Source organism: Haliaeetus leucocephalus, unplaced genomic scaffold (assembly GCF_000737465.1).
Source record: "Haliaeetus leucocephalus isolate CR32 unplaced genomic scaffold, Haliaeetus_leucocephalus-4.0 Scaffold687, whole genome shotgun sequence".
Lineage (NCBI taxonomy): Eukaryota > Metazoa > Chordata > Aves > Accipitriformes > Accipitridae > Haliaeetus > Haliaeetus leucocephalus.
The window spans coordinates 3,298,641-3,325,758 of NW_010973123.1; the positions used below are offsets into that span (position 1 = coordinate 3,298,641).

A 27,118-nucleotide genomic window follows, 5' to 3' on the forward strand; every position below is an offset into this window, starting at 1 on the left:
ACCCAGCCGTTCCCGTTCAACCGAGCGCCCTTCTCCTCCCGGGCCGCTTCCCCTCCCGCTCCCGGGGGGCGCCGGCTCCTCCGAACCTTACCTGGGCGCCCGGACGGCTTGGCGCAAGCGGCGCGCGTGATCGCGCTCGCGGTGCATGCTGGGGCGGGCGGGCGCCCTTCCTACTTCGGGCGTGGGGGTAAGGGGCGGCGGGGGGCGGGAACGCCTGCGGCGGCCATTGCCCCGCGGGGGGCCGGGCCCGGGGCCCCCCGCGGCTCCCGGGCTCTTCCTCAGGGCTGTTGTGCCCTGTCTGCCGCTCAGCCCCGCGGCTCCGGCAGGAGCCTGGCCCGATCCCTCTTCCTGCGTGCGTGGAGAGACAAGCCCCCCCCCCCCAGTCAGTCAGGCATTGCTGGTGCGGTGGGGTGTGGTCGCTCCTGAGTGTTTTTTAAAAGTCCTGTATCAAGAAATTGTGACACCGGCTCTGCAGTTTGGGGGGAGGAAAAAAAAAAAAGCCCAAACCACTGAGTTTTTTTCATGGCTTACTCTGTCTTCGTCTGTGCACAGTTCATGTCTGCGCTTCTTCCCTTCAACTACAGGAATGCCTTTTTATTTAAGTTCGGGTGGTTGTAAGTCATTTCAGAAGGTGGGGCTTTAATTGAGGGGAAAAGCATTAACCTTCTGAACCTTGTGTCACCCCATACAATAAATCCAGTTTAGGATAAATGCATCTTCAAAGGCAAGCTCTTCAATTTTTCCTGTCAGGTTCTGTTGTAGCGGCCAGGTAAACCGTCTGACGAAGGCGAATTTTTTGGTGGAGACTTTGCCTTATGAGTAACAGAAATTTCTTTTTTAAAAAACAAGGCAAACTGAGATACCTAATGTTAACGATTTCAGTGAATGTAGAAATTAAAGTACTGAAGATGTAAAGTCTCTGATAGATGACTGCCAGTTCTTTGCTTTTGCACCATTAAATGTTTTCTACCATAAAAAGTTTAACTTTTTATATAAATAAAAGTTTAACCCTGTATTTCTAATATTGTTTGGAATATTGCGGGGTAGCGTAAGACCTTTATGTGTATGCCTCAAACTTATGATGGTGCTCTGAGGTGGAGGGCAGGAGGTGTAACAGCTTACACCACCCAGCGCCAACCCCTTGGAGCGCTTTGTTTCCCTTCCCCAGCCGCCTCCTGAGCAGATCCAGGGAACTGGGTTGGCTTTTGAAAAGCTCCTTAGGCCTTTGAGAATCTAATGGAGGATGACAGGTGTTTTGAGAGAGATCAGTGCTGTAGGGGAATCCTTGCAAGAGGCTGGGGTCTCTTTGGTCTGCAGCTATGGAAAATAATGAGGTGAAACTGTTCAGAATCCTGAACGGTGCTGAAATGGCACGTTGACTGAGGCTGCAGTGAGTTTTAGCTAAAACCTGTGAGTTTCAGGGACAGCGGTGATCAGCTGTTGACCTCCTTGCAGGGGCAAAAACCCTGATGCTTCATTACATATCTTACCACTGCTTAAATTTCCTGGTTTTACTTGATTGTGCTTTATGAGTGTACTCGTAAGTTCTCATAAAATTAGTCTTTGAATGAGTGACCTGAGGTTTGAGAAGGTACTGCCTTTCTGAAGTCTCTCCTGCATATGCACAGGAGTTATAGCTCTTGTGGAGGTGCAGACCTCACTGTTTACCTCAGAGCCCCTCAGAGCTCCCCCGATGCCTCTTACAAATTATTCACGAGGAAACTTTGAAATTTAGCTCTCCTTGGCATAAGTTATCAAAGCCGTCTTTGTTTTTGCATTAGGAGGAGGAGCAAGATGGACATTCTGCGACCCACCCTGATAAGGATCGGGGGGCGAGTATACAGGAAGAATCTCATTCAAGAGCAGGCCTACCAGCATGAGGAGGAGGAGGATTTCTGTGCAGGTAGAGAGTGCTGCGTGAGGGGTGACCGTGGTGCTGTCAGGATGTGCTACAGGCGAAAGCATCGACACTGGGGACCTAGGGAGCTCTTGGTGTTGTCTCTGACATCTTTATGTGCACAAGGACCTGCCCGTGTGGTGGAGTGAGGTGTTCAAGAGGGGGGAAAAATGCTTTGCATTGGTCCCTGATGATCCTGCTGACCAAAGAGTGGATGTAATCCCAGTTACTTAATGGGGGGTTTGGGTAACTGTGCTGCTGACTGTTGGTTATGTTTGCTGGTTGTGAAAGATCTCCAATAAAGAGGGAAAAAAAATGACCTCCATAGATCTGTTTTCCCCAGGTTCCTGAAGTGCCTTTCTTTTTGGTAGTGTGATAATTTGCAGATATGGCAGGAGTAAAAGCTGCTCGCTAAAGATCCTTTGTCCTTGCAATGTTTGCCCCTTGAAGAACTGGCCTCTTATAATGTGTTTTTTGGAAGGTGTTACCTCTTTGGGGGGCAAAATTCTTCCTGTTCTGATGTATTATACTTTATCTTTCTGCCTGTTTGTTTGTTGTAGTTCTGCGTGAGTTGTTGTGGGCACAGAAAAGCTCAGCTGTTATTTCTCAAATGGAAAGGGTTGTGGCTGTTGTGTCCTGTTTCTCCCTCCACCCTGCCTTTCAGCGGATTGAACAAAGCTTTAATAACCTGCTTGCCACCCAAATTAGTCCCTGTATGTGTTGGAGAGGAGATGGAAACCATGGCCTCTTTCTGGAAGTCATGTTTGGTCCTAACAGGCACGACTGAATGGCCCACAGATGAAAGGTGCATCTATTCTTCTGTGCTGAGGGTGTGAGAATTTCTCTGCTTTTCCAAAACACTGTACTTGAACCCTTGAACCAAAACTATCCTCACCTTTTATTTGTATTCTTCTGTGACTTTAAATTCCTGCTGGGGTCTCTGAATGGGCTGGTGGCCTCCACTGTGCCAGGAGAAGACACCGTTCCCAATGGGTAGTTGCACAACTTCCAGCTGAGAGAAAACCTGGGCTATAACTACTGCTTTCCTACGCCTCCCAGCCCGGTGGATTTAGAAGCAGTCATTATGTTTTCCGGAGCTGGTAGTAAGGTAAAATAAAAAGCAGTTAGCCACAATGGAGGGGAGTCCATTTTTTTCCTTTATTTAACCTTAGGAGAAGGCAGCTGTGAGACTATTGTCCTACATAAAGCGCTGCCAAACTTTACAGAGGTTGTACAAGGTCTGTTGTTTTTTTCCTGGTAGGCCCCAGTGACTGCGCAGACGAACCCTGTGATGCCTTTGTGGTGGAAGAGACTGGGAAAGGCTTCCAGTGCAAAGTGGACGTTCCCAGCCCACTATACAAGTGAGCCTGTGTGTTTCTGGTTTGTTTGAGTTGCCACTGGCTGAGGAAGCAGTTGAGCGCAGAATATTTTTTTGAGGTCGGGGTAAGCGCCAGATCTCTGAAATGTATTCCGTGATGTGGATTTTAGCGTTTGGGAAGGGAAAATTGGCGATGCCTTTCTAGTGCAGTTGTGCCACGCTTGACTCCTAGCCTTCCCTGTGACAGAGACAGCAGGTGGTGCTTTCTTGCTGGCAGGAGAGTTTTTGAGCATCTCTTCCCTTGAACATAAAAGGAGAAGGGGAGGAAGAACTGGGGCAAGCAGCCTGGCAGGGGGAGTTTGTGAAAGCTTTGAGAGAAAGTACACACGACTGGAATTGACTGTTGACTCCAATCTGATGTTTACTGGGAAGCCTGTAGTGTTCAAAGCTTTATCTAGTTATTTTTGACAGTAATGTAGAGAAGGAAAAGTGTTCTGTTGTGTATTTGGATGCTGGCAAATGACTACCTCGAGCAAAGCAAAAAGCAGAAAAAGAGCCCTTAGTTCTTCATCAGCTGAAGTAATGGGAAAAAGGGATAACCCAGCTGACAAATAAGCTGTGGCAGGATGTGCTGTGTAGAGCTATCATGGACCGACTGACTTGTTTTAGCTTAAGCCAGTTGTGAGCCACGGGTCAACATCGTCCGGTGGTCCTGGGCTGGTCACGTGTGGAGTCCTGGAGTAGCCTCTGTGCCTGGACCTGCTGGTGGAGCTGGGTGCCTGCATCTCTCTAGCACAGAGATACCGAGTCCAGGGGCACCCAGCTGCCTGGAGCCATCTCGGAGCCTGGTTGATCTGTGACACGGTTAATCTGCTGGCTGGACAGATGTGATGGAGAGTGGCCCAGCGACACTGTGCGGGTGACTCCCTTGGACTTTTATGCTTCCAGGTACATCATTGGGAAGAAAGGGGAAACCAAGAAGAGACTAGAAACAGAGACTCGAACCTCCATCAGCATTCCCAAGCCTGGAGTGGAAGGAGAAATTGGTGAGTTTAACATGCACAAAATGGGTGTTCTCTCATTAGCTCTTGCACAGACATGATCTGAGCGGGGAGAGGGTATAGGAGGTGTTTTTCCTTTAATTCCTGCTTCTGACATGGCACTGACTCACTTTATGGCCCTGGGAAAATCACTTCACTTTTCTCTTGAGTTTATTTTTTCTGTCTATAAATGCTTATAAATCAGTGTAAGTTTTTTCGGGGGGTGGGGGGGGAATTAATCCGAAGAATAGAATAGTCTCACTGAAGTCACTTCTGGGCCTTAAATAACTGGCTTTGAGAACTTTGGGCCTGAATGTGTTGGATTTGTTTTGTTTTTAAAATAATACCATTTCCATTACTAAGAAACTGTAATATACATCCAGAAAAAGTTACCGTGTTGTATATTTATGCATGAAATAAACTTCAGCATCTGCTTTAATATGAGAAGTGTGTTGATGATGTTGCTGCCTTTCTGGTGTTGTCACTTCACTTGATCCTGATAGTGAGAGCAGGCTTTCTTGTACCGTATGTTCCTTCTCATCACTTCCAGTGACTTAAAAAGAAAGGAGGTGTTGCTCATAAGGGCTGGCCCATGTGGGTTTCTGTCTGAATGGATATCCAGAGGGCCCCCTACGCACGCTCCGCTGATAATTGGCACGGTGTGCAGTTACGTTCGTGGTAGAGCTGTGAGGAGTAAGTGATGGGGGGATCCAACTGTGGTGCTGCAGAGGAATGTGGCAGTACTTCTCAAGAAGTGGGTCTTGACTTCTTCCTGAGAACTGTGAAGGACTATTAGGAAGGTTGAGAGATGTTGAAAACATGTAATAAGAGGAAGCCAAGAAAATTTTGCTCCTTGCAGTTCTTTCCTTTCAAGCTCAAGTGTTCTCTGTTTGGTGCCTTGAAGTGCATGCACAAACAATATAGGCCATCTTGATCTTTGATAGATTTTCTTTTCTCTTTTGCTTTGACTGCTTTTATGAAAACTTGAAATAATGCTCTAGAAATCTGAAGAGCCACTGAAATGACAGACTCTTGGTTATTGTTTAGGCACTCAGAGCTGACTTTCTTGAGAGCAGAGGGATACTTTTGATGCCATCATCCTGTCTTTACAGAGGAAAGCACAGCCGTGTCAGGCATTTTAAGTCAAGCATGGAGTCTGGCAATATTTCTCTGTGCAGGGTTGGGGGTTTTAATTCCTAACACTTCTTCAGTGAGCCCGGGGCTAACAGTAGAGAGGTGCTGTTGTGCAGGTTTTTCTAATTCCTCCTGTCATCTCCTGGGTGAAATGTTCTTACCTTCACAATATCCTCCAATATTGATATTTTAAAGTGGATGGATAAGCATCATGTAAAATCACGATCCATTTAATTACTCTTTGTTTTGCATGGACATGGATGTCAGTAGTCTCACTGTAGCTTCACGGAAACCAGACAGATATTGTTTTGTTTCCTTGTAGTGATTACAGGGCAGCATCGCAGCAGTGTCATCTCTGCCCGAACACGGATCGATGTTCTCCTGGACAGCTTCCGTAAGAAGCAGCCCTTCACACACTTCCTGTCCTTCGCTCTCAACCAGCCTGCCATCCAGGAGAAGTTCCTGCAGTTCAAGGAGGAAGTGTTGGAGAAATGCTCAAAGGTAAGGATCCACAGGAGAATTAAAATCAAGTGGAAGCCCTTCGGCAGAGTACCATTTCATTTACTGAGATAGCTTTTTGGCGTTTACCTTGAAGGCCTTATTCTATTCTATTTCCTAGGAATGTATTTTTAACAGCCTTTTACTTAAATTGACAGATCTGCTGTGAATTTGTTGAGTGCTGTTGTGAAAACTTCTGGAAAGTAGAATGGCTTACTTAGTAAATTGTTAGTAAAATACTTTGTTCTCCTTAGAGATTTTCCTAGGTGGGAGGATATCTAAGATTCAAAAGAGGGTTGAAGTTGTTTTTGGTGGGTTTTTTTGTTTTTAATAGGAAAACCACTAAATAATGTAGTGGACCTTTCTACATTTTATACAATTTCTACAGAACTGTGAAACCATGTAGGAATTCACAAGTCTGCTGCTGCTTCTGTTTCACTTTTCTTTTGGTTACTGAAAGTGAAGGAAGATGTGTGCCATTACCGGAGCTGAGCAAGAAATGACTTGGTAGCACATGCCATCCTGCAAATCTAATCGCTTCCCTTCTTCCCCATGAGACTTTGTGCTGACAGTCCCTCCTACTTGCCTTCAGATCTTGCACTGAGAGCAGCAGGAAATAGTTAGGCATAGGGAAATGAGGAACAGAACGACGTGAAAGCTGTGTATTCCCTGGTCTATTTTAGCATGCTTCTAGTTTGACAGAAGTGGTACGTCAATGCACAGGGCCAGGCTGAGGAGAGGGAACAGTATTATTAAATTGCTGTGTCCTCTGAGTCTGCTGGGAGGACATCTCTAGGCAAGAGAGAAGGGTTCCTCTTTATGGCCGCTGCAGGTTAGATTGCATACACGCAGCAGGATTTTGTGGGCTGATATTCTTACCTTCGTGTCCATCACTTCTGCTTGTGCCTTTCAAGGGGGAAAATATAGTCTTGCAGATAGCACAGCTTAAGAAGTTTAGTTTCCTATGTCTTCATGCCGTGGGTGTGAATTATCTGCTATCTGAGGAAATACGAGTTCTTGCTCAAGTTTTCGTGGTCACTTGCATGTCACTTGTCTCATCTCTGAGAGCAGAACTGAGCTGGCTTTGCAGTCTTGTCTTTTCTGGCAGTTCTGATTTAAGTCCCTCTTCTACACCCAGCTGCCTATTTCCATGACATCTTAGGAGCTTTCTATCACTCGTGTTTCCACCTGATGTTAAATACAACTGAAACTGGCCAACAGATCCAGGGATTAGCAACCAGTGCAATGCCATGAGCACCCTTTCCTTAGGCTAGGAGGGTATCACTGGCTCGATGGTCTATCCCCATTAGCCAGCAGCAGCTACCTTTATTAAAGCTTACCTTTGTTAAAGGAAAGCCCTGAAGACAGGGGGATGGAAACATTAGCCTAAGCAAGTGTTGGTTGGACAGAGTGCTGGAGCTCTGGCTGGCGTCAGTGGTGGCCTGGCTCCCTCTGTTGGTTTCTAGTTCTAGTCCTTGTGTGGGAGCACACCAAAGTTAGAGGGAGAGAAGCGGCTCTTTGGGGGGCCGGTAACTTCAGCATGGGGCTCTGGTAGTGGGTGTTCATGCCGTTGGCCCTGGACTGAGACCGCTGCTTTCAGGCTGGTGCTTCTCTTGCCCTTTATCCCCTTCTACCTGGGCTTATGGCTGTTAAAGTCCTTTAACTTGATCTCCCTCGAGGTCTGGCCCTGCTCTGCTTGAAGTCTTGGCATCCTGGACTCCACTTATCTGATCCTTCTCCTCCCTCTAGCTGTCTGCCAGCAGATCCTTTGGATCTCTTTTGTCCCTTTCCATGGACAGCAAACCCAGACCTGCCTGCTGTACAGGGCAGTAACCTCAGTGTCATCCCATATGTCTTGCTGGGTTCTGGCTTCCAGGCTGCCTCGGTGTCAGGTGAATCCTTTCAGTGTCACATCTCCAAGATGTGGCCTCTTTTATTCACCTTTGCGGCTAATGCTGTCGTTCATGCTCTCATCCTGTGTCTCTAATCCTGCAACACACCGGCCTTACACAGGACTAGCTCTTCTTGCAGAGCACTCATTTTTCCTGCCTGCTGGTTTGGTTGCATCTCTGCAGCCCTCCATTGGCCCAGCCTCTGCTGGTGATCTTACTTGCTCTCCAGACCCCTCCTGATGTGTCTCTGCCACATTGTTTGTCTCTTGCTCACTCTTATGTATCGGTTTGCATCCCTGGGTAGGCAGGGAGGTCTGCCATCCACTTAGAAACATGTTCACCAATTTACCTTGGTGCTTTCCCCAGTGTTGTCAGTCTCATTCCGAAGGAGCTGGCTGGGAACGTCGGCAAACCTTCACGTGCTCCTTGCCCTAGAAAGCTGCAGAAACCCAAGCTTTGTCAGAGGAGTGCTGAGACCACTGCTGACCAGGCTAGTCATGTTAATTTTTCCTCCTCTTGCCTGACCTTCTCTCTCTCCTGCAGTTTTTGTTCTGTGTCTGGACAGCACTGAGTCCTATAAGGCTCTGCTTCATGGTCGGGGACCCTGCAGCACAGGCATGCGTGTGGGATTACATTTCAGCCTAACAGCTACTTCTGGCTTTTAGTAACCTCAGACTTGAACTGTACTCAGAACCAGCACCGAGGCATGAATCCTCCTAATACCAGTAATAGCAATATCTCCAAGAGAATGTGGCACTCAAGACATGGTGTGCCTTTTGCTGCTGCCGAGTCATCAAGGTGCTTTTGGGGAATCTCCCAAAACGATGGCAGCTGAAGCTGTCCTATGTCAGGACACATCTATATGGGTGGAGGCAGAAGGTCTGGGGCTGTAGTTCCCGCTCTCCATGCTGTGTGGCCACAAGGTGCCCTGGCCTGGAAGCTGCGGGGGTGTGTTAGCACTGCTTGGTGTCCTGTGCCTCTCAGGAGGGCCTGAAATGTTCCTGTTACTGCTTACATCAGCTCTAGAGTTTCCATTTTTAGTCTGAAATATAGAATTTGGTCAGTAGCAGGTATTTGGGGGTTTGCATATGTATAGCGTAGGAATATATGGTGCTTTATTTTTCTGCCCTTCCTTCTGGTATTAGGAAAAGGGTTTCCAGATATATTGCTGCCTGTTAGTTCAAGGAGTATATTGCAGCCCCGTATGTCTCTCAATCACTCCACCAGCCGGTAATGCCACTCTAATACCACTTTATCTCACAGCAGGGTCTGGTAGAAAGCACATCAGTAATGAAAAACAGTAATTCAAAACTGTGCCTCACAGAGCAATAAGAGAGCTTATAGATTTGTCGAAAGCAACAGGATTTCTCAGGATACTTGGAGAAATCTGAATAGGTTTCAGTGACAGAAGCGGTGCGCTTCTCTTCCTGGTGCAATTTGCTGGTGCAAAACATTGCAGAATTAGGTAAACTCCAGGCTTTGAATGAAGCTTGGTAATAACGGTAAGGAAGGGAAAGGACCAGGTGTGCGTATGTGAGGATTTCTTCTGGCCATTGAGCATTTGTGAGGGACTCTATTTCTCTCTGAAGCAGTTACCATGACAACCATTCATTTATATTTTATAGCATAGGGTTATGTTGGTGCGTATATGCTTTCTAACTTTTTTTTTGTGTGTGTCTTTAAGACCTTTTATAAGATGAACCTTGTGTTGAAATATGGAACACTTCAGATGTCATTCACACTGTTGTATGGTCAGGGCTGCCAGGCAATGAAGCAGGGCCGAGGGGAGGCTCTTATGAGGCTAATTTAATATAAATATGGGGAGGTGGCTCACCTGGACAGCCTCATTACTGATGTGGTGCAGTGGGAAGTCGGGATGACTGGATGACCTTGGAATTCTCCTCGCACAGTCATGTAAGTGTCAGAGTGAGGAGGACTGAAACGTCTGTCTGAGTGTGCAGGTGGAAGAGGGAAGAGATTTTGCAGTAATATTGCCATGAAAAATCACAGTTGGGTCTTTCAGAGCTGTGCAAGCACAGCATTTGCAGTCTTAACAGGCTGCAGATGTAGCATGGAAAAGAAATATGATTGCTGTAATATATGGCAACCTGTAAATATCAAACATTGCTAATGAGATATTATATCTCAGAGTGGAAGGGACAGAAAATGGGAGGGGTTTATCAGGCTGCAGCTCTTCAGTCACTTCTGAGGAAATGCTGTTTTTCTGGCTCGCTCCTTTGTTTGTGGATCAGAGTGGGAGAGGGCATATAGCTGGCATGCAGTATCCTGCTATTAAGAAAAAAACCAAAAACATAAAGCTGTCTGCAAACATTGGAAGCTCTTAAGACAGTAGGGAGAATGCAGCCAGGGAGGAAGGGCTAAGGAGTTTGATCCTTTGCCTTGTCATGTAGAAGGCCTGAGGTGTGTTGTGGTCTATGGTTTCCCTACTACAGGGCCTTAGATTTGGAGGAACAACATGCTTGGGCTTTACAAAGAGAGGTGGAGACTCCAGATAAAACCCTTTCTGTGTTCCTTCTAAAGGAGAAGAGCAAAGGTGGAATCTAAGTAGCAGGAGGGAGAAGAAAAATTAATTTTTAAGGCTGAGTGGAAATGAGTTGTTTTTTTCATCATGACAGGGCAGTTGGCAGGGAGAGGCATAAGCTGGAATGGACAGTCATCACATAAGGATGGTGCATAAAGGGGATATTCTTCCTGCCTCTCGGTACAGAACCCAAGTTTGAACAGTACATTTTTAGAGGGATGATAGAGTCTGTTTTATGTGTTTCTATCTGCCAGCAAGTTCTTGCAAATATGCTGCTTTCAGATTCCCCTGTAGAATATAGGGATTCCCTGCTGTGACACCTTGCCTTCCCTAATCTGGTGCTCTGCTTTCATTAGGGCTGGAAGCCGCCACTTGCCACAAGCCACTGTGACTTGTGCTATGAAGGAGATCCCACCTTTCACTGCATGGGGGAGGAAACTGGTGAAAGAAGAGCTTGTCACCGAGAGGCACTCAGAGAGCAGGGCTTAGATCCCGGTGGATCCCTCTGCCCATCTCTGATGCTGAATCTCACTCCTCACTCCTGCTTTTATGGTTGTAGGTTACCTTGAGAAGGTTCCTTAGGTATTTGGAAGATGTCCATAAAGTCCCAAAATCACAGTGTTGACAGGATCACTTCTCTTGGGCTTGTTCTCCCTGGAGGAGGAGGTTTGTTTTTTTCCTTAGCAGTAGTTATGAACACATATTTCTAGGCACTGCGTTGCTGTTGTCTGGCCCTGCTGGTCAGTTTGCAGAGGCCTGATACCACTGGACAGGACAGCTTCCTGTGAGGCGCCACAGCGGTCGCTGATAGCATATCATAATCTGGGATTAGAATAAGTGAGTTCAACCTTTTTTGCATCTTGGTGAGCAGCATCCAGCCATGAAGGGCTGCTAAGACGCCCGCAGAAATGTTGCCTGTTCCAAGGAGAGCTACCTCTGACGTAGCATCTATTTTATGCGTGGGAGAGGTGGGATCTGCTGGCCTGTGAAAGAGTAGGGGTGTAAGCAGGGTTTTTAGGAGCTGTCTGAAATACTAGGGAGTAAACCAGGAAGATTATCTAGGTCTTGGCCTGCTCACTGTGCACTGCCCTTGCCTGCTAATCTCCCCAGCAGTGGTAGCGTGGCTTGTGGAGGTGACGTGCCATCACTTTGTCAGCTACCAGCCCACACTCAGGTGTTGGAAAGCTCAGGGGAAAATGGTGCTTTTGGGGCAGGTTGATGTTTACAGTACAAATAGTGCTGGGGCAGAAAATGAGGGTAGGGCTTTTGCTTTCTGACCTGCGAACTACTTTCTCATTACTGTACATCATCTGTGCACACTGTGGGAGTGACTGGTTGGCCATGGCAAGGATAAATTGAACTTTCTCTCAGTTTCTGTTACCCGAGCTATTGTTTTGTGATAGGCCAAATATTCTCTGGCTACAGATACCATTGGAGAAAAACAGCTGGTGGAGAGATGTCATGTCCTGTCATGCATGTTAACAGCAGGATGAATTCAAGGAAGCCACAAGGCTTTTACCGCAGCGAGGGGAAGGTGGGGAGAAGGGAGATGGAGCCCTCCCTCTTTCCTTTGCTCCTGATGTGCCTGACATAGTTAGTCCGTGCTTGTTTCAGGCTGCTGCACAGTGCTGAGGTTTGCAACATGCTTTGCCGCTACTAGCATGGTATGATTTGGGGTTTCAATTAGCAGTAAAGTAATTAGCAGCGGTGGAAGGTACATACATGCTCTCTTTTTTCTGGGGACAACCACGCTTTGCCAGCCTGCAGCTGCTGGAGCAAGCCCCAGGCCTCCATGTTGCAGGCTGGCTCATCTCTAGTCCCGCCCATAAGCACCACTGTAAAGAAGAGTATGGATGTTGTCATTAGACATGAAAAATGCTGAGTGAGATGTGGGGCATTAAACTCTGACAGGCTGAGATACTGCAGTATTTAAACATCTGAAAGGTTTTATTTCAAACTCTGAAGCACAGCTAGAAACTTCAAAGCTGTCATTCTCGGTCAGTGAACTTTATTCAGACAGAGAAAGGCTTTAGTGGCCTGGCAAGTTGGCTTCTTCTGGAGTTAAAAGTGGAGGTTACTTAATGTGCTGATGGGAAATGGCCACTAAGTGGAAATAATTGTTTTAATATGGGTGTGTTAACCGTCCTCGAGGTATTTTTATAAATATCCTAGAACAAAAGAGCGTGTTTTTTAAAGCTGAATGTAACCACTGCTCCACCTGGGAACAGTTCTTCCCCAGCAACAACACGTAGCTCTTCTTATAAAGGGAATTTAAACTTAATTCATCTTGGCAAACTATAGGGCACATGGGAACGAGAAAAATGTAATTATCAGAGCTGGTATTAGCTGTGCTTGTGTTGTGAGGTGCAACCTGTGTTTAGACAGGATTTAGAGACGATTTAGAGCTTGTCACTACAGCTGGTTCCAGCTTTATTGCACAAAAAATGGACTTGACTCAAGTTTTAAATCTGTGCTGACTTGTGTTGAGTTCATTGCTGATGGCAGCTGCCACTTTGACAGCTGTGGAAGTCTCTCAAAATCCTGTACGAGTGAGTGCTGCTGTTCCTGGGTCCTGAGTTAGAGCCTGTCGTAACGAGCTTCCAGGCTGCCATTCAGCAGCTCTGATGAAAAGGCAGGCAGGGAGTGTGTGTGCGGTGGGGGGCTGCACCTCGCCTGTCAGGCTGAGCTGGCTTGCTTGCAAAGCCTGTGAAATTTTGTTTCTCATTTCAGCTTTGAGTCACTTCCAACCTGACCAGTGATGCAGAGATAAAAGGTTCCATGCCAGTGGGTTGGTACCTGTTGTCTGTAGTATTTATCCCTCTGATGGAGGGGGGTGTGGTTGTGTGTGAGGTAAGACACCTTATATGATTGATTGACTGATTTGTAGGATCATGGGGTCAGCAGCAGCCTGTTCCAGAACCCTGCAAAGCTTCACCTGACTCTTGGGACGTTGGTACTTCTGAACGAGCAAGAGATCCAGAAAGCGTGTGACCTCCTACAGCGATGCAAAGAGGACTTTGTGGAGTAAGTGATAAAAATGGGATGTCATCACCAAGGATATGAGTGGGGGGAAAAGCAGCAAGCTGTCTTTGACCAGGGACAGCGAAGAGAAAAGCAGCTCAATAGTCTATTTCAACTCTAGAAATTTAGAAAAAGGCTGAAATGTTTCAAGTGGGAGCAGAAGAAATCACCCAGTGGTCACAAAGAGTCTTACAGCATCTTGCAGCTCAGCTCAAACCCTCAGCATTCCCTGAGAACCTGTTCTACTCATTTCTTTTTCTCACATGCATCCCCATTATTTTTGCGTGAGCAATTTTTGCTGTTGTCCGCTGCCTGCTGCAGAGGGAGGGACGAGCTCCCTTACCTTCGCACATTGCCTGCAGTGGGCTCTGGCACGCTGCTTCCCTCCTGCCTCAGAGCAGATGCTGAGGTGTCCTTGACATGCATTTCTTGATGCGGGGAGCTGTGTGCAGGGAAGCCAGCATGAGCCGTGTGAGTAATCAGTCTGAAGCGTTCAGTGCTGCTCCAGGACTGGGGCTTTCTCACTGCCTGTTAACACTTGAGCTGCAGATGTTAGGGCTTTAACTGTAAATGTGGTTGAATGACACTGTAATTAGCTTATCTCTGTTCAGCTTAGAAATTGGAGATGGCCTGAGGGATTGGTTTATTTATTTATTTCTGCAAAGCCTTTGCACGTAGAGCATAGATCCTTCATATTTATTTATTTCTTTATTGCCTTGGTGCATGGAGAATTAGCCATGCTGTGCCAGCTAATATCTGTGGGAATTAATGCATGGTCAAAATTCATACCTCTGCCTTTAAAATGACAGCGCCAGTTGTTCAGCTGTTGAACAGAAATGGAAGTGCGTTTCCAGAGGCAGGCTCTGCCCACAGTATTTGGAAAGTGCCAGCTTCCTCATAAGTGGATTGAACTGAGGCAAAGAAAATCTTTACTCTCTATTTCCTTTAGTGGAGGGGGAATCAACACTTGAATGTAACCTTTAGGTTATTTCCCCTGCTACACCCAAATCAATATACTTTGAAAATTAATTTAGGCTCCCTTCCACCCACATAAACTTTCATTAGTGTTCATTTACTTTTCTAAATGCAGGTAGTGCCCTGTGAGGGTAGATGTGCCCTTTTTGACCCTTTTTAGAATATGTGGCCTTTAGCACTCTTGGTGTGATGTGCATGACAGTACACTTGCGCTGTTTTCCTCCCAGTAAACGTACTGGAAGGGGAAATCGCGCTCTCCTTGTTCCACCTGGGAAGCTTTGCTGAGAATCTCAAAGGCGGTCTCTTGGGCAAGCTGAACAGAAGTGAGCAAGGTTAGAGCAAAGTCACGCTCACATTGTTAACTCGTGTTTATTACTTCTGCCTGCCCGGACACTCCCTGTACTTTTCACGAGACCTCGGCGTTAAATGAGACAACGGCACTTACTCACAGGGAGCTTTCGCTGCGGTGCCCTGCCTCCCTGTGATGTTCTGGTGGTAAAGGCAAGGAGGTGGCCTGTTTGGAAGCAGATACGCTTCACAGTGTGTTTGCAGGTGTGGGAGTGCATATTACATCCTGCATGTGTTTTTGGTTTCGCCTTCCTGCAGGAGTAGCTGGAGCTGATTTTAAAACAGCTCTATTTACTTCCAGCATTTGTAAGTGGATGTTGAAGTGTACTTAAAACTGCATTCTGTATCGAGTACTTTTCCCAGCGAAAATCAACGAGCTGGAGACTTTGTGTCACAATCGCTCTCTTCACAGGGGAGGCAGGAGCTTCTTTGGAATGAGAACTTGTACCATTTTACCGCTGATGGGTTTTCTGAGATGTAAATGGAGATCTTCGTGTTGAGATGGCCTGTGAACACTGACAAGTTGACTTAATGTGTGTCTAAAACACTGAACGTATGAGTTTAAATTTTTTTACAAGATTTCTTGAGATGATGAGACAATAGCAGCTGTAGCCTTTTGAGCTTTAGAAATTAGGGAGCCTTTTTTGTGTTTGGGTTTTTTCAATGCAAACAACCTGAAAGATACCGGAAAGAAAATATCTCCTCAGTGGAGTTCACTGCCCCATATGGTCTGTATAGCATTTAAGTCCCGCTTAACCACAAAGTTGTGTTTAACTGTAGCAAAAAATGTATTTTATGTCATTCCCTTAGTAAAACCAAATATTTAGTGTGTGCATGAGGAGTACTATGTGTTGCATTTCAAAAGCAGGTGTCTTGTTTCACTTTTTAACATAAGGGATTTCTTGCATTTTAGCCAAATTGCTGGAGGCAAGCCCCTGACCGTGGAGGTGGCAGGAGTGGAGTACATGAACGATGACCCTGCCATGACGGATGTCCTTTACGCCAAAGTCCACATGAAGGATGGCTCTGACAGGTGAGTTCCGCATGCTCCTTTCTTTCATTCCTCCTTGATGTGCTGCGGCAGCAGTAGCAGTGTGCCAGAGAAACCCTGTGCTGTCTGAAGCTATTGGGTACTGCTAGCAGTCCTTGGGTCAGCAGTCAGGAAGATGAAGTCATTCTTGCCTCCTAAACCGGTTAAGGCAGTGATGTGTTTGCTCTTTAAATCAGTCACTGGTGGTGCGGCTGAAAGATGTCATTTGTTTCTGTAGCAGTCTGTCAGATTGAATAATGGTGTCGTGGCTTGTGTGGTGATAAGATGGCCAAGGAGATACTCCTGAGATGACTTAGAAGGCAGGACAACTTGGCCTCTGCTGTCTAGTTCCCAACCTGCAATCCAGATTAATCTAGACAGCCTGGCATATTCTGCAGCACTTAATTACTCTTAAGACCCAGTTACACCAGAAGGTCCTCAGAAAAGCATGACTTGATTACAGAGTCCGTTTTTGTGTCTGTGAGCAGCCCAGAACAGGCACTGGGTGTGAAATCTTGAAGCCTGATTGGTGTCAGTGCATGTGTTTATGCTGTTCGCCACTGTGGCTGATGGCTTTAGCTCTACAAACAGTGCTGCCCGGGATGTGGCCGTGTCTGGTCAACCTTCCTCTGTCCCGTTTTTGACAAGTACGTCACCAGTGGCAGCACCGTCTTTTCTCTTAGTGCTTTCTGGAAGACTAGGGAAATGTAAGAGCTATTGTATTCCATGCTGCCAGTTGTGAGATGGGTGTGGAAGGGGGTAGGGGAGTAGCCAAAAGAGCTTTAGCCTTCTCTCCCTGAGCCTTAGCCTTCTCTTTTTCTGGCAGTGCTGCCATTTTGTGTCTGTTCCCATTGCCAGAGGACAGCAGGAGCTAGCAGAGGAGCATGAAGCAGTGCAGCTGGAGGAGGGAGGCTGTAAGCAGGGACTGGCTCAGGGAAGAAAGGACATGTTCTGGCATCTCCTTTCCCTGAGGGCTGAGGAGACAAGGCGGGGGGGCCTGCTTAAAACTGCACTTTGGAGGCTGTGTTGAAGTAAGAGATCGGAAGTGGGATAAGGAAATGGGTGGGAAAATGAAAATGTAAGAATTGCTGGGAGGCAGCAGGAATTGAAATCTTTTCCTCTTCTTGGCTCTTCCACTTTGAAGTCTGTTCTACCCTGAAAGAAGTGAGATTAAAACAAACGGGGCGGGTGGAGAACCAGGACAAGCTAGAGATCAGCCAGGAGGCAGAAGAGAAGGGCAGGGAGAAACAAGGCAGAAGCCCTCAGAAAGACGAGACGGAGGCAGACACTGGATGACCCAAATGCCCTTCGGTGGGTTTGTTATGGAAAGCGTCTGAAGTGTCAGCTCTCGGAGCTGAGGTATGGGCCTCTTTTCTCCTGAGTCACCCCGAGCTCTGGATCATCTCTGAGGTGCAGTGCTTGTGAGTCTGCTTGCATCTGAAAATAAGTCTGTGACCCGAGGAGCTGGTAGAAAAATCCTGTAGAGCGTAAGTAGGGCCTAAAGTGGACAGTGATGTCTGCCTGTGTCTGGGAACAGCTTGAATTGTTGGTACTAGTACTGTGGTCTGCTTCAGATACCAGCTGTATCCGTTTTGCTGAGAAGCCACTTAGCCGTAATGCTAGCAGAAAATGCTGATGTGCATTAGGGGTGGCAGAGCTGCTTTTGGCAGGGGAGAGAAATGAGTTCTTCAAATCCGCCTTGCCTTGAAACTGAAAATGACCCGTACCTGCCCTCCTGAGAAAGGGCTGATATCTCCTCTGTCCTTCACAGAGATCTGTTAGCTGAGGTTTTGACCAAACCCAGATCTCTTGCTTTGCATGGCACCTGGAGGCTGCCAGACTTCTCTTCTGCAACACCTTTTTTGCTTTTTGCATAGCAGCGTGCTCAGAAAGGGCTAAGTGATTTTAAGTTTTTATCCTTGGTCCAGGCTGGTCCTGCCCTCACCTGCAAATTAATTCATCTGGCACTTCTCCCCTAATATAGTTCCTAAAATGCTAGTGAGCATTCAGAAAACATTTATCTTCGCAGAGGGGAAAGAAGATATTTTTGTGTTGATGGAGAGCAGTGAATGCTTCTTTTGCTTCCTTTGAGGTTCCAGCAGACACAGTGTTGGACAAACAGTGATTATAAAGATGAGACAAATGGTGTTCCCTCCAGAAAACTCTGCTTCGTTTTCTCGTCTGCTAGATGAATTATTGCTGAGCAGCTCCGTGCACCTCATGCCTGCTAAAACTTGCTGTGCTTTGCTTATGGAAATGGGGAAAGCAGGTAGAAAACAGAGTTTCTCGGCTTCAAGGCCAATACTAGAGGAGAGCAGCAGCCACGTGGCTTGCTGTGCTGGATCAGACTGCTGCAGCCCGCATTTAAGAGAGGTGTGTGCCTTCCTGTCTCATGCAAGACGTCTTGCTAGCTGTGTGTAGTTCCTGGCATAGCTGAGGGGTGGAGTTCCTTCCTGGTCTTTGGATGATCTTGATCAGCTTAAGCTATAAAGCAGGAGATTTGATTTACCCTGAGTTAGCTTGCATAACTGCAGACAGCACTGGGGGTTGGCAAGCCCTTCTGCACATATAATGGCTCAGACTGAGAGAGGGATCATGCTCTGATGCCTCCCACATGGAAAATAATTTTCATTATAATTCATTCTAATTTGTTTTATTTCCTTGATTAACTTTATAACGTAATAAAGCACCATTTTCACTTGAACTATTCTCTGTTAATTTGTTTTAGTATTGTCTGTAATGATATTCATTTAATCTTTGTCGTTGCTAATTCTAAAAATCACTGAAGTAAAGCCAGAAAGTGGTAGAAAACCATGACAATTGCTAGTTTGAGAGTCTTGAAATCGTCACATGGAGGCTGGCAGCCCGTGAGGGGCAGTACAAAACCAGCAGTGGGGTAGGAGCTGGCATCTGGAGCGTGGCAGCCCCAGGCTCTGGGGGCCAGCCTCAGAGAGGCCACACTCTGCCTCTCCCACTGCAGCAGAGACACCAAAGTGGTGGCACCTGGTGGAGCAGAGAGCTGTCTCGGACACCTCAGACACGGTGAGAGAAGCCCAAATTCTTCTGCACAGAGTAATACCCTCTTGCCTTGTTTTCAGGGACAGGAAGCTCTTGTTCTAGCACATCCTTGCTGCTTTTGGTAAGGCTAGGGCACTGCAGAAATTTTGTGGGGGCAGCAGCAGCCTTGAAGTTCCTTCAGGTCTTTAGACGTAGGCTACGTGAGCGCATTGCTCTGATCAGCTGCCTGTTCCTGCTGCCTATCCTAGGACAAGTCTGCCTGCAGATCCCGGCAGCCACGGCCACTTTCATCGCAGATCAAGGCCAGACAAAAAGGTGGCAGTAAGTCCTTTGATTCTGCTTGCTCACTAGCTCCGAAGCTGGAGCACTCACTAGGATGTGCTGTCTGGGTTTGTGCCCTCAGTCACCACGTTCTGGGCTCTCCCAGAAATTAAGCCCCCTGACTGGGTTGCTTCTTTGGGACAGAGAGGGTCTGAGCTCCAGCCCGGTGCACTGTACAGATCACAGTCCCTGAACAGAGCAGGTCCTCCAACAGTCAAGGTGCCTAAGTCCCCTGGGGGTCCGCAGATTTTAGCATTTGTAAGGAGAGTCACATTGTGTTCCCTGGCAGTAGAAAGATGCATCCTTCAAGTCCCAATAACATCTGTCACTGTGAACAGGCTCTCTGCTATGCTAAATCTGCCCTTCTTCATGGAATATTTTCAGCAGAAGTGATCACTGGGGAAGCTTTGCAAAACAGCCAGAACTTTTCCATTAGAACTGAAGCCTGATGGCTCTGTTCACTTTCCATCAGAGACTAGCTCCCTTTCCTCATGTGCATGCAGAGACTTCATTTCACACATGCTGCCCTCCCTGGCTGAAAACCAAAAGCTGTCGATGCAGGAGTTTCTCCTTGGTTTGCACGGCTCTGTTCTTTCTCTTTTTGCCTTCCCAGACTGCAGGTGATCGCTGATCAACTGGTGGAGCGGTTTGTGGCCTCCGGCCTGATGCTTAAAGAATGGGATAGGGTGAAACTGCATGCTACAGTCATGAACACTCTCTTCAGGAAAGATCCAAGTGGTGTGTAATCTTCATCCTTACTGATAAATGCATTTAAAGTAGTCCCACTGGTCAGGAAATACTTTTGTTGGCTTTTATGTTTGCTTTTTTAATTTTGTGATTTTTCTTAATCTCAAGAATACCTACAAGGCTGTGGGGGGATGTCAGTAGATAAAATGTAGAAGCAAATGAAAAAGCGATCAGCAGAGCTGAAGAAGGCAGGCATTCTTTGAGCACTTTCCAGATCTTTTCTAAGGTTCTTTGTCATAGCTTCAAAAACTGTATTGACCAGTAGCACTCATAAGATCTGGGCCAGAGAGAATGCGTTCAAGTACCATGTGAAGTCTTGGGCTCTCTGTGCCCCAACATTAAATTGAAATTCAGTAACAACTTGATGTGCTTTATTGACCTTTAAACAAGACAAAAACATGATCCTCTTTGGTCAAGTTAAAGATTGCCTGTTGGTTTAGGAACATGATTCCAGTCTCTTTCTCGTTAAATCAGATTCAGACGGCTATGAGGCTGCATATGAGCTATCTGCTGTCTCTGCCAAAAGATTGTCTGCTCTAGCAGTCTGTAGCATTGTTCTTATCACATTACTTTATAAAGCAGCCTCAGATGCATTGCCTTTAGGGAGGGGCAGTGTATTACAGCCTTGTTCTCTGCGTGTAAACAGGCATATGCTCTTGCACTGGTGTGTAGTTTGCAATGCCGATAGGTTGTGTGGAGTATTCTTCAGTTACTGCCTCTCTGAGTCTCTGTGTGGACAGTGATAACAGCAGATGGTTTGTGTTACTATTTTCTGGGCACCCAGCAGCAGACTTTGGGGATGACAGCTACTGAATTCAGGTAAGCATACTCCAGTGGTAGAAATCCTGAAAAGAAGAGGCTTAGCTCTCAAATTGAGCCCTGAAAACTGGTGAAAATGTGAGCCCAAAGTGCTGATGTGGCTCTCTGTTAGGGGAGGCACATGGGCAGCTGCGTCTGGCATTATGAGTCTATATTCTGAACAACCCCATGAGGCATGTGAGGCATTGAGACACAGTGGTGAGAGCATTACACAGATAGCCATAGAAGTCACTTTATATTCCATACAGGATTTGAATAGCATGCTGGATGTGAGAGGGACTTCATAGTTAATGCTGGAGATGAAAAAGAAATATTGAATATATTCATTGAGTGAGGCAGAGGTCCTGTGGAAAGAACAGATCATGTACTTAGGGATTATATAAAAATCCAGACATGCTCTGGGGAAATGGATCTAAGACGTAGGCATTTGGCAGTTGCTATAGGCCTAGGTTGCTATTCTTAAAGTCTGTGTGTGTGGCTGCGTGCCCACCCTGCCGAAGCATACATACCACATATATGTACTTCCTGGAGCAGGCAGCAGAGGTTTGTATAGGTGCCGTCCAGATCGCGTCTGGCATTACGCTTGCATGCTCAGTCTGGTATTTGGTGCCGTTCCAGGCGATGCAAGCGCTCACAGTGCTGACTCTCACCCTGGCAGGATGTGGGATTAAAATCAGCCAGAGAGAAGCAGATGTGTTGCACTGAGCCATCAGCCCTACAGAATCACCCTAGCAGTAGCTGTGTTTTAGGGTCTTTCCTCCAGGTAACGTAGGTGATCCCGATAAAGACACCGATTCCTGCATATTCAGCCTTGTTTTCTTTAAAATCAAAGTGGAAGTGTTTTTTTGCACAAAGAACTGGGCAAGGATGGTTTATTAGCTGGCAGCTGACTTTGGGGAGGTAGAGAGTGGGGGGCAAAGTACAGCGCACACAGTTCTCCCATCTGAAGCTCATTCTGGTGGTGACTTTTCTCTTTACAGCTGAAGAGCGAAACTATGCAATGACTGGTAAATCATCTTTCAAGGAACGGGAGTCGTTTAATGGCCGAAATATCCTCAAGGTCAGTATGAAACAATTAGGGAAATCGAGCCAGCTGTGGATATTGTATAGCCAAAAGAGGTTGAAACACCTCTTCAGGACTGCTTTTGTCTTAGGCTTATGGGATTTCCTGAGGGGGGGAAATCTGTTTAGAAAATAAACAATCCAGATCACTTGTAATTGGGAGCATTACAGGGAGCATTACAGTATTTAACAGAAGCGTTCTTAAAGCTGGTGAGGCTCAGATCAGGAGTATGTAGCACGAATGCTAAGTGGGTGTTCGTGTTGTCGTTTACTTCGCTGGTGTTTTACCCTGGAGACTCAGGCTCGTGTGGATTCTCAGCCCACCAGAAAGGAGTACTTTGTTGCTCTTGTTCTACTCACTCATACATATTTATGAAACTAAAACCGACTGCCATTTCACTTACTCTTTTCTTCTTTTTTTAAAATCTCTGCTATCCATTTGCATGGTTTTGCTCCAGAAAAATAGCAGATAGCAGCAGGGAGTCCCACCAGCCAGGATCTGAGGGCTTTGGCAGTGATCAGAGGGTAGGAAGCAAGATCCCCTAGACCGTGGAGGTGGGTAAGGCTCGAAGGGGAGCATGCTGCAGCCTCCCAGGCTTTGCCAGCCAGGGTTGAGACTGCAGGCAGCTTCTGCTGCTCATCCAGATGGCAGTGTCAGACTGGTGCTGTGGTGCTTGGCCCCTGCAAGGGTCCAGAGAGAAAAGACAAGCACACAGAGAAGTAGAAGTGGAAAACAATACTGGGTTGTAAGCAAATTTGCAATCCTCGTTATGTGAAGGGATTTGTTGCAGGCAGCTATGATAAGAGGGAGGTGGGACAATGCTTAAATACATTTGGGAACCGATAGAAGATATTCTGGCAACAAAGAGATATGGGAGAGGATGCAGGCAGGGTGGGAGTTGGACAGCCCAGAGGGACTTTAGGGCACCAGAGGAGGGAAAGGGTGCGCTTTATTTGTGTTTACAGTTTTGCTATATAATGTATTAGACACTTGATGCACCGGGATGTGAAAGCAGGGAGTGGAACTGATTGATCTCCTCTGTGCAGAGGACAAACAAAGGGACAAAATTAGGTTAAGCTCTCATTGTCCTCAAACGGTCTGTGCAAGCGCAGTGTTATGACTCAGCATCGCCACATGTTGAGTGTTCGGTGTGAGACTGCAGTATTGCAAACTGAAGCAGGAAAGCCACAGACGTGGTCCCTTTCTTAATGTGATCTGCGAGTTTTGGTTAGCTCCCGGTGTCTGAGAGCTAGGCTCCAGAAGGGGATGGTGGTATGTGTTGGGAGCCCTGAGCGCCTGCAGGGACTCAGCTTTCAAGGCGTACGCCCACGTTTCACTTTGCCCTTTGCTCCTTTCTCTTACATCTGTTAAACTTGTCTTCAGACTTTAGAGAAGCGTAAAATCAAACCGTCAGTCTTCCTTAATGCTCCTCATCCAAAAACATTGACGATTGGGAAGGCATTAACGATACTCCCTCTACTGGTCACACCATTTGTGGACCGCACTGCGGGGTCTGAGGATCTGTGGGTCTGGTAGTGTGTGGCACTTAGAAATGCAACTGCCCTACCTCAGATGGCTACTTCTTATTCTTGATGCTGTCTGAAATATGAGCCGATGCATTTTTAAAGCTCCTAATTGATTTTCTACTGATGTAGCCAAAAGAGCTGCTGGCTGTTTGGACTGTTTATAATTACTTCAAAGCATGTCTTGCCGCAAGAAATGTCATCCTTCTCCCCCACCTCCACTACATTTCCTAACCTGCTCGCTTCGTATTTCCCTTTGGTCTCCCACGTGCCTGCAGCAGAACGCCCGTTGGCATTAATTAATTACATGAGTCATAAATAGCTCCAGGCTTCTAACCAGAGGAGCCCAGCCTCAGCCAGCCAGTGATGCATTCTAGCATGACCTTGCAAGGATGCGCCAGTTCCCTCCCAGCCCCCTTTTATATACATTATTTATCTTCTGCTCAGGGAAGCTGCCCTCTCGCAAAGTGGCTTCATTAACTTTTGCAATAGGATCTAAACGACGGGCTGTTAATGAATATGGCTGCAGTTAGGCAGGCTGGCTTGCAGGCGCCATCCCCTTGTAGGGAGAGCGATGTGCCATGTGTGTGTTTCCAGGCGGTGGGACTCTGCGATAGCTGTGCTGGGCGGCAGTGTTCCCACTTGGAAAGCCGACAAAGCATGGCTACTGGTAGGAGGGCATCAAGTCAGAAAACTCGGGTTTCGTCGTTCTCATTCCCATTGTGCAGCTACGACCGGTGCTGTCGAGCCAAAGGCTTTGCCTAGTGGAGGGCAGGACCTGAGCTGTCAGAGCACAGAGCACGATGGAGACGCCTTGGTTATGCTCTTCCAGTCTGAGGCTCCCCTGTGGTCAGAGGTGGTGTGTGTGTGCAGATGCGCTGGCAGCACACATTTGCTGATAGCGTGCCTGCGTTACCCCAGGCTCCAGCTGGTATTTTGCTTTCAGCCGAACTAATCGGAATTTTATTTAATAATCCTTTGTTCTACCCGTTCCGCAGAGTTAAACATACACTCCTATTTGTGCTAATAAATGGTTGTGCAGGCCGGTACCTTCCCACACTGCTCAGAAAATAGATCCTGTAGGATGAGTTGCGTTTAGGAGTTTAAATTACTTCTGTCTTGAAGAATATCCGTGAAAAAGGCTCCCTGGCCTAGCTGGTGCTGAAAGCCCAAGGGAGCGTGTGACCCAACAGCGGAGTGATTTGTGTCTCCCACAAAAGCGCTAGATGCTTTAGCTTTGTGCTTGTCTAGTCCCAGGAAGCTGGGGATGCTTTATGCACCACTTCATATGGAGCAATATGTATTTCTTCTAGGGTGGCTAGCAGCTAGCTGATCGCCTCCTTAGAACATCCGAGTCGCGTACCAAAATCTTGCTCCGGTTGGGAGCAAAGTGACTCGTCTCTTTGGAGAGCGGAGGGAGGGAGCAGCAATTCACAGCTGAAAGACAGCAGCAGCTCCTTCCCCTTGAGAGCAGGGTCGGGCCAGGCAGGCAGCTGGGCCTTGGAGAGATGCTGGTTTGGCAGCCCCTCTGCCTTGCCTCCTCCTGTGTCCCGGGCAGTGGCTACGTGCCCTGCGTCGCAGCTGGCCAAGCAGCACAGCGCTGGCACAGAGGCAGCTGGGGCAGCTGCCTGCATCTCCGGAGACGAGGCTTGGCTGCCTCCAGGCTTTTATTTATTTCGCTTAGTGAAAAAACGAAGGCTGTGGTGAATAAATAAAAATGCGAAGAAATGCAAAGGTACCACCTGACCAAAATTTTCTATTATGCTTTTGAAGAAAAGCAAGGCTTGCAGCAGGAAGAAACCCACCTGGACTCTCACTGGGTTAAAATTGAGTGATTTTTGACCTGAGGTCTGAGGAGTGGCATTTGCCACGTTCAAACAAGGGAGAAGCAAATTTTGAGCACAGAAAAAGATGAACCCCGTCGCTTAGCACAGATCTGTGCATTAACAGCTTACAAGATTAAATATTGAGGGAACAGCTACTGAGGTACAACAGCAGAAAGCTGCACATCTTATGTCTGAGGGCATTAGGGCAGACTTTAAGCTGGGATGCGAGACTGGGAACTGGATCAGTCAAGGCAGTGACATGCTGCTGTGCCCTGGTCCAGCAGCGGGACCAGAGCGGCCAGGCTGCAGGACTGCTTTGGGAGGGCTTCTAGGTCAGACAAGGCGTAATTCGATGAGGCTCCTTCTCTTTTGAGGCCTACATACAGGGTATTAAATTATGGGACTGTATCTGCTTTCACTTGGAGCAGGGGAAAAGTGCATTTACTGACTGATGTACTGGGACTACTGGAGAGCCGATCATAGCAAGCAAATCTGGTAGTGTTCTCTGTTATCATTTCTGTCTTGCTGGGTAAGAATAGTGCAGTGGCTGTGGTATGCAGTAGTTCAGTTTAAGACATCTGATGCAGTGCCACAGAGAGAGCTACAGTGAAAAAGAAAAATCTTGTCCTGGATAAGCCCCCTAACCCCTCAAAATACCGCAAACACACCAAGCGCTAAACAAATTAACATCTGCCCCTGTGTAGAGCCACCATTACCAACTGGACTTGCAGATGAGGAGTGCTTCTGGCATTCTGCAGCCATCGGTACTTAGGCCTTTTCTGTGTAATTTTTGTTAGTCAATTTAAGGAGGCGGAGTCTTTTCCCGATATATTTTTAAGCTAAGGTGAAATCAAAGGGCCAAAGACCCACATTAGGTGAGATCAAGACTGCCCAGTGTTCAGAAAGGGTAAGAACATCTTCTTATCCTCAGTGAGGTGGTATAGATATATATCTGAAGTAGGACTGGCAACTGGAACAAGTACCTAACAGGAGGTGGCTGCTTGGAAAATTTAGAGTTAAAAATACCAAACAAAAATCCACTGGGGTGAGAACAGACAGAGTAAGAGATTGTGGTGCAACATCACTGTATCAGAAATAAGCCAGTGCTTTCCTCGCCTCAGTTTTAGGGAAGAATCAAAAGCAGAAATGAAAGGCTGTAATGCCACTTTGCAGAAGAGAGGATTTTTGCCTTCAGTTCTGATCAAGCCATTGTCGAGGGATACTGAAATGATCGAGGGGGCTCAGCAGTGAGCAATTAGAGCAACAGTGGGATGGGAGGATGTGACAGTTGAGCAGATGAGTCTGGAGATCAGCATTTGTATGATCTTGGGGAAAAAAAAGGAGATTAAATTGGGGTTGCCGTGAAAACACTTTCCTATGAATTATATTCTTCAGGGGGAAAAAAAGGCATATTCACGTTATTTGCATTCGGTGAAACAGGAATCTGATGTGGCATTTGGAAAACCAGACTAGACAATAGAGGAAAAATATCTTTGCTGGAGCGTTTGGGCCTTGGAGCAGAGTGATGAGGCGGCGTTGGAGGTATTGGGAGAAGGCTGAGACGCCGCGCTGAGGAGAACGCAGTGCAAGAAGTGCAGAAGGTTTGTGCTAACTTGCCCGCATGTGACAGAGATCCGTTTGGTGACCTTACCATAAAGGGGAGAAGCCTCTTTTTTTTGCAGAGGTGCTCAGCGCCTCTCTGACTAATTTTAGCAGGAACTGTGAGTGCTGGAAGAGGGAGGATTTGCTGAGAGGGTTATAAAGTTTCTGAATCCTCTTGCCCCTTCCAGGCAGGGCTGCCTGCACCGCCACAGTCCCCTCCAGCCTGGCAGCTCAGCCGTTTTGGAGGTGCTCTGGGTGCCTCTGCCTTTGGAGGTCACGCTGTGGGTGCCTCTGCCTCCCATCCAGCGGGCATCCTGCCTACTCATTTCCCTGAGATCGCTGTTCTGCCACCAGCCAGCCAAGACAGCATCACCTCTTTGATCTTAAGAGGACAGTTTTTCTCAGTGGAGCTGGCAGGGGTTGAATTACAGAGGCGCATTAATAGAAGACAGGGACCCAGCACATTAAGTGCAAAAAAAACCCCAACCAACCCAACAACCACAA

The 27,118-nt window shown here is 47.1% G+C and overlaps 2 protein-coding genes across 3 annotated transcripts in view; one reads left to right on the plus strand and one right to left on the minus strand.

Annotated features, from left to right (window-relative positions):
* The window catches only part of ANAPC16 (anaphase promoting complex subunit 16), a 6,278-nt gene extending 6,131 nt beyond the window's left edge, over window positions 1–147 (minus strand). The window contains exon 1 of the mRNA XM_010579919.1: window positions 92–147. Coding sequence (XP_010578221.1) covers window positions 92–147 — 56 coding nt within the window. The remainder of the gene's footprint in view (window positions 1–91) is intronic.
* Window positions 1–27,118, plus strand: part of ASCC1 (activating signal cointegrator 1 complex subunit 1) — a 42,043-nt gene that overhangs the window by 3,695 nt on the left and 11,230 nt on the right. The window contains exons 2-9 of one of the 2 annotated variants that reach the window (XM_010579918.1): window positions 1,782–1,903; window positions 3,159–3,258; window positions 4,164–4,261; window positions 5,712–5,890; window positions 13,209–13,345; window positions 15,579–15,698; window positions 19,648–19,772; window positions 21,581–21,660. In XM_010579918.1, the coding sequence (XP_010578220.1) occupies window positions 1,795–1,903; window positions 3,159–3,258; window positions 4,164–4,261; window positions 5,712–5,890; window positions 13,209–13,345; window positions 15,579–15,698; window positions 19,648–19,772; window positions 21,581–21,660 (948 nt within the window). In that variant the 5' untranslated portion in view covers window positions 1,782–1,794. Of the gene's footprint in view, window positions 1–1,781; window positions 1,904–3,158; window positions 3,259–4,163; window positions 4,262–5,711; window positions 5,891–13,208; window positions 13,346–15,578; window positions 15,699–19,647; window positions 19,773–21,218; window positions 21,362–21,580; window positions 21,661–27,118 lie in introns of those variants that run through there. The other variant, XM_010579917.1, reaches the window with a different exon arrangement.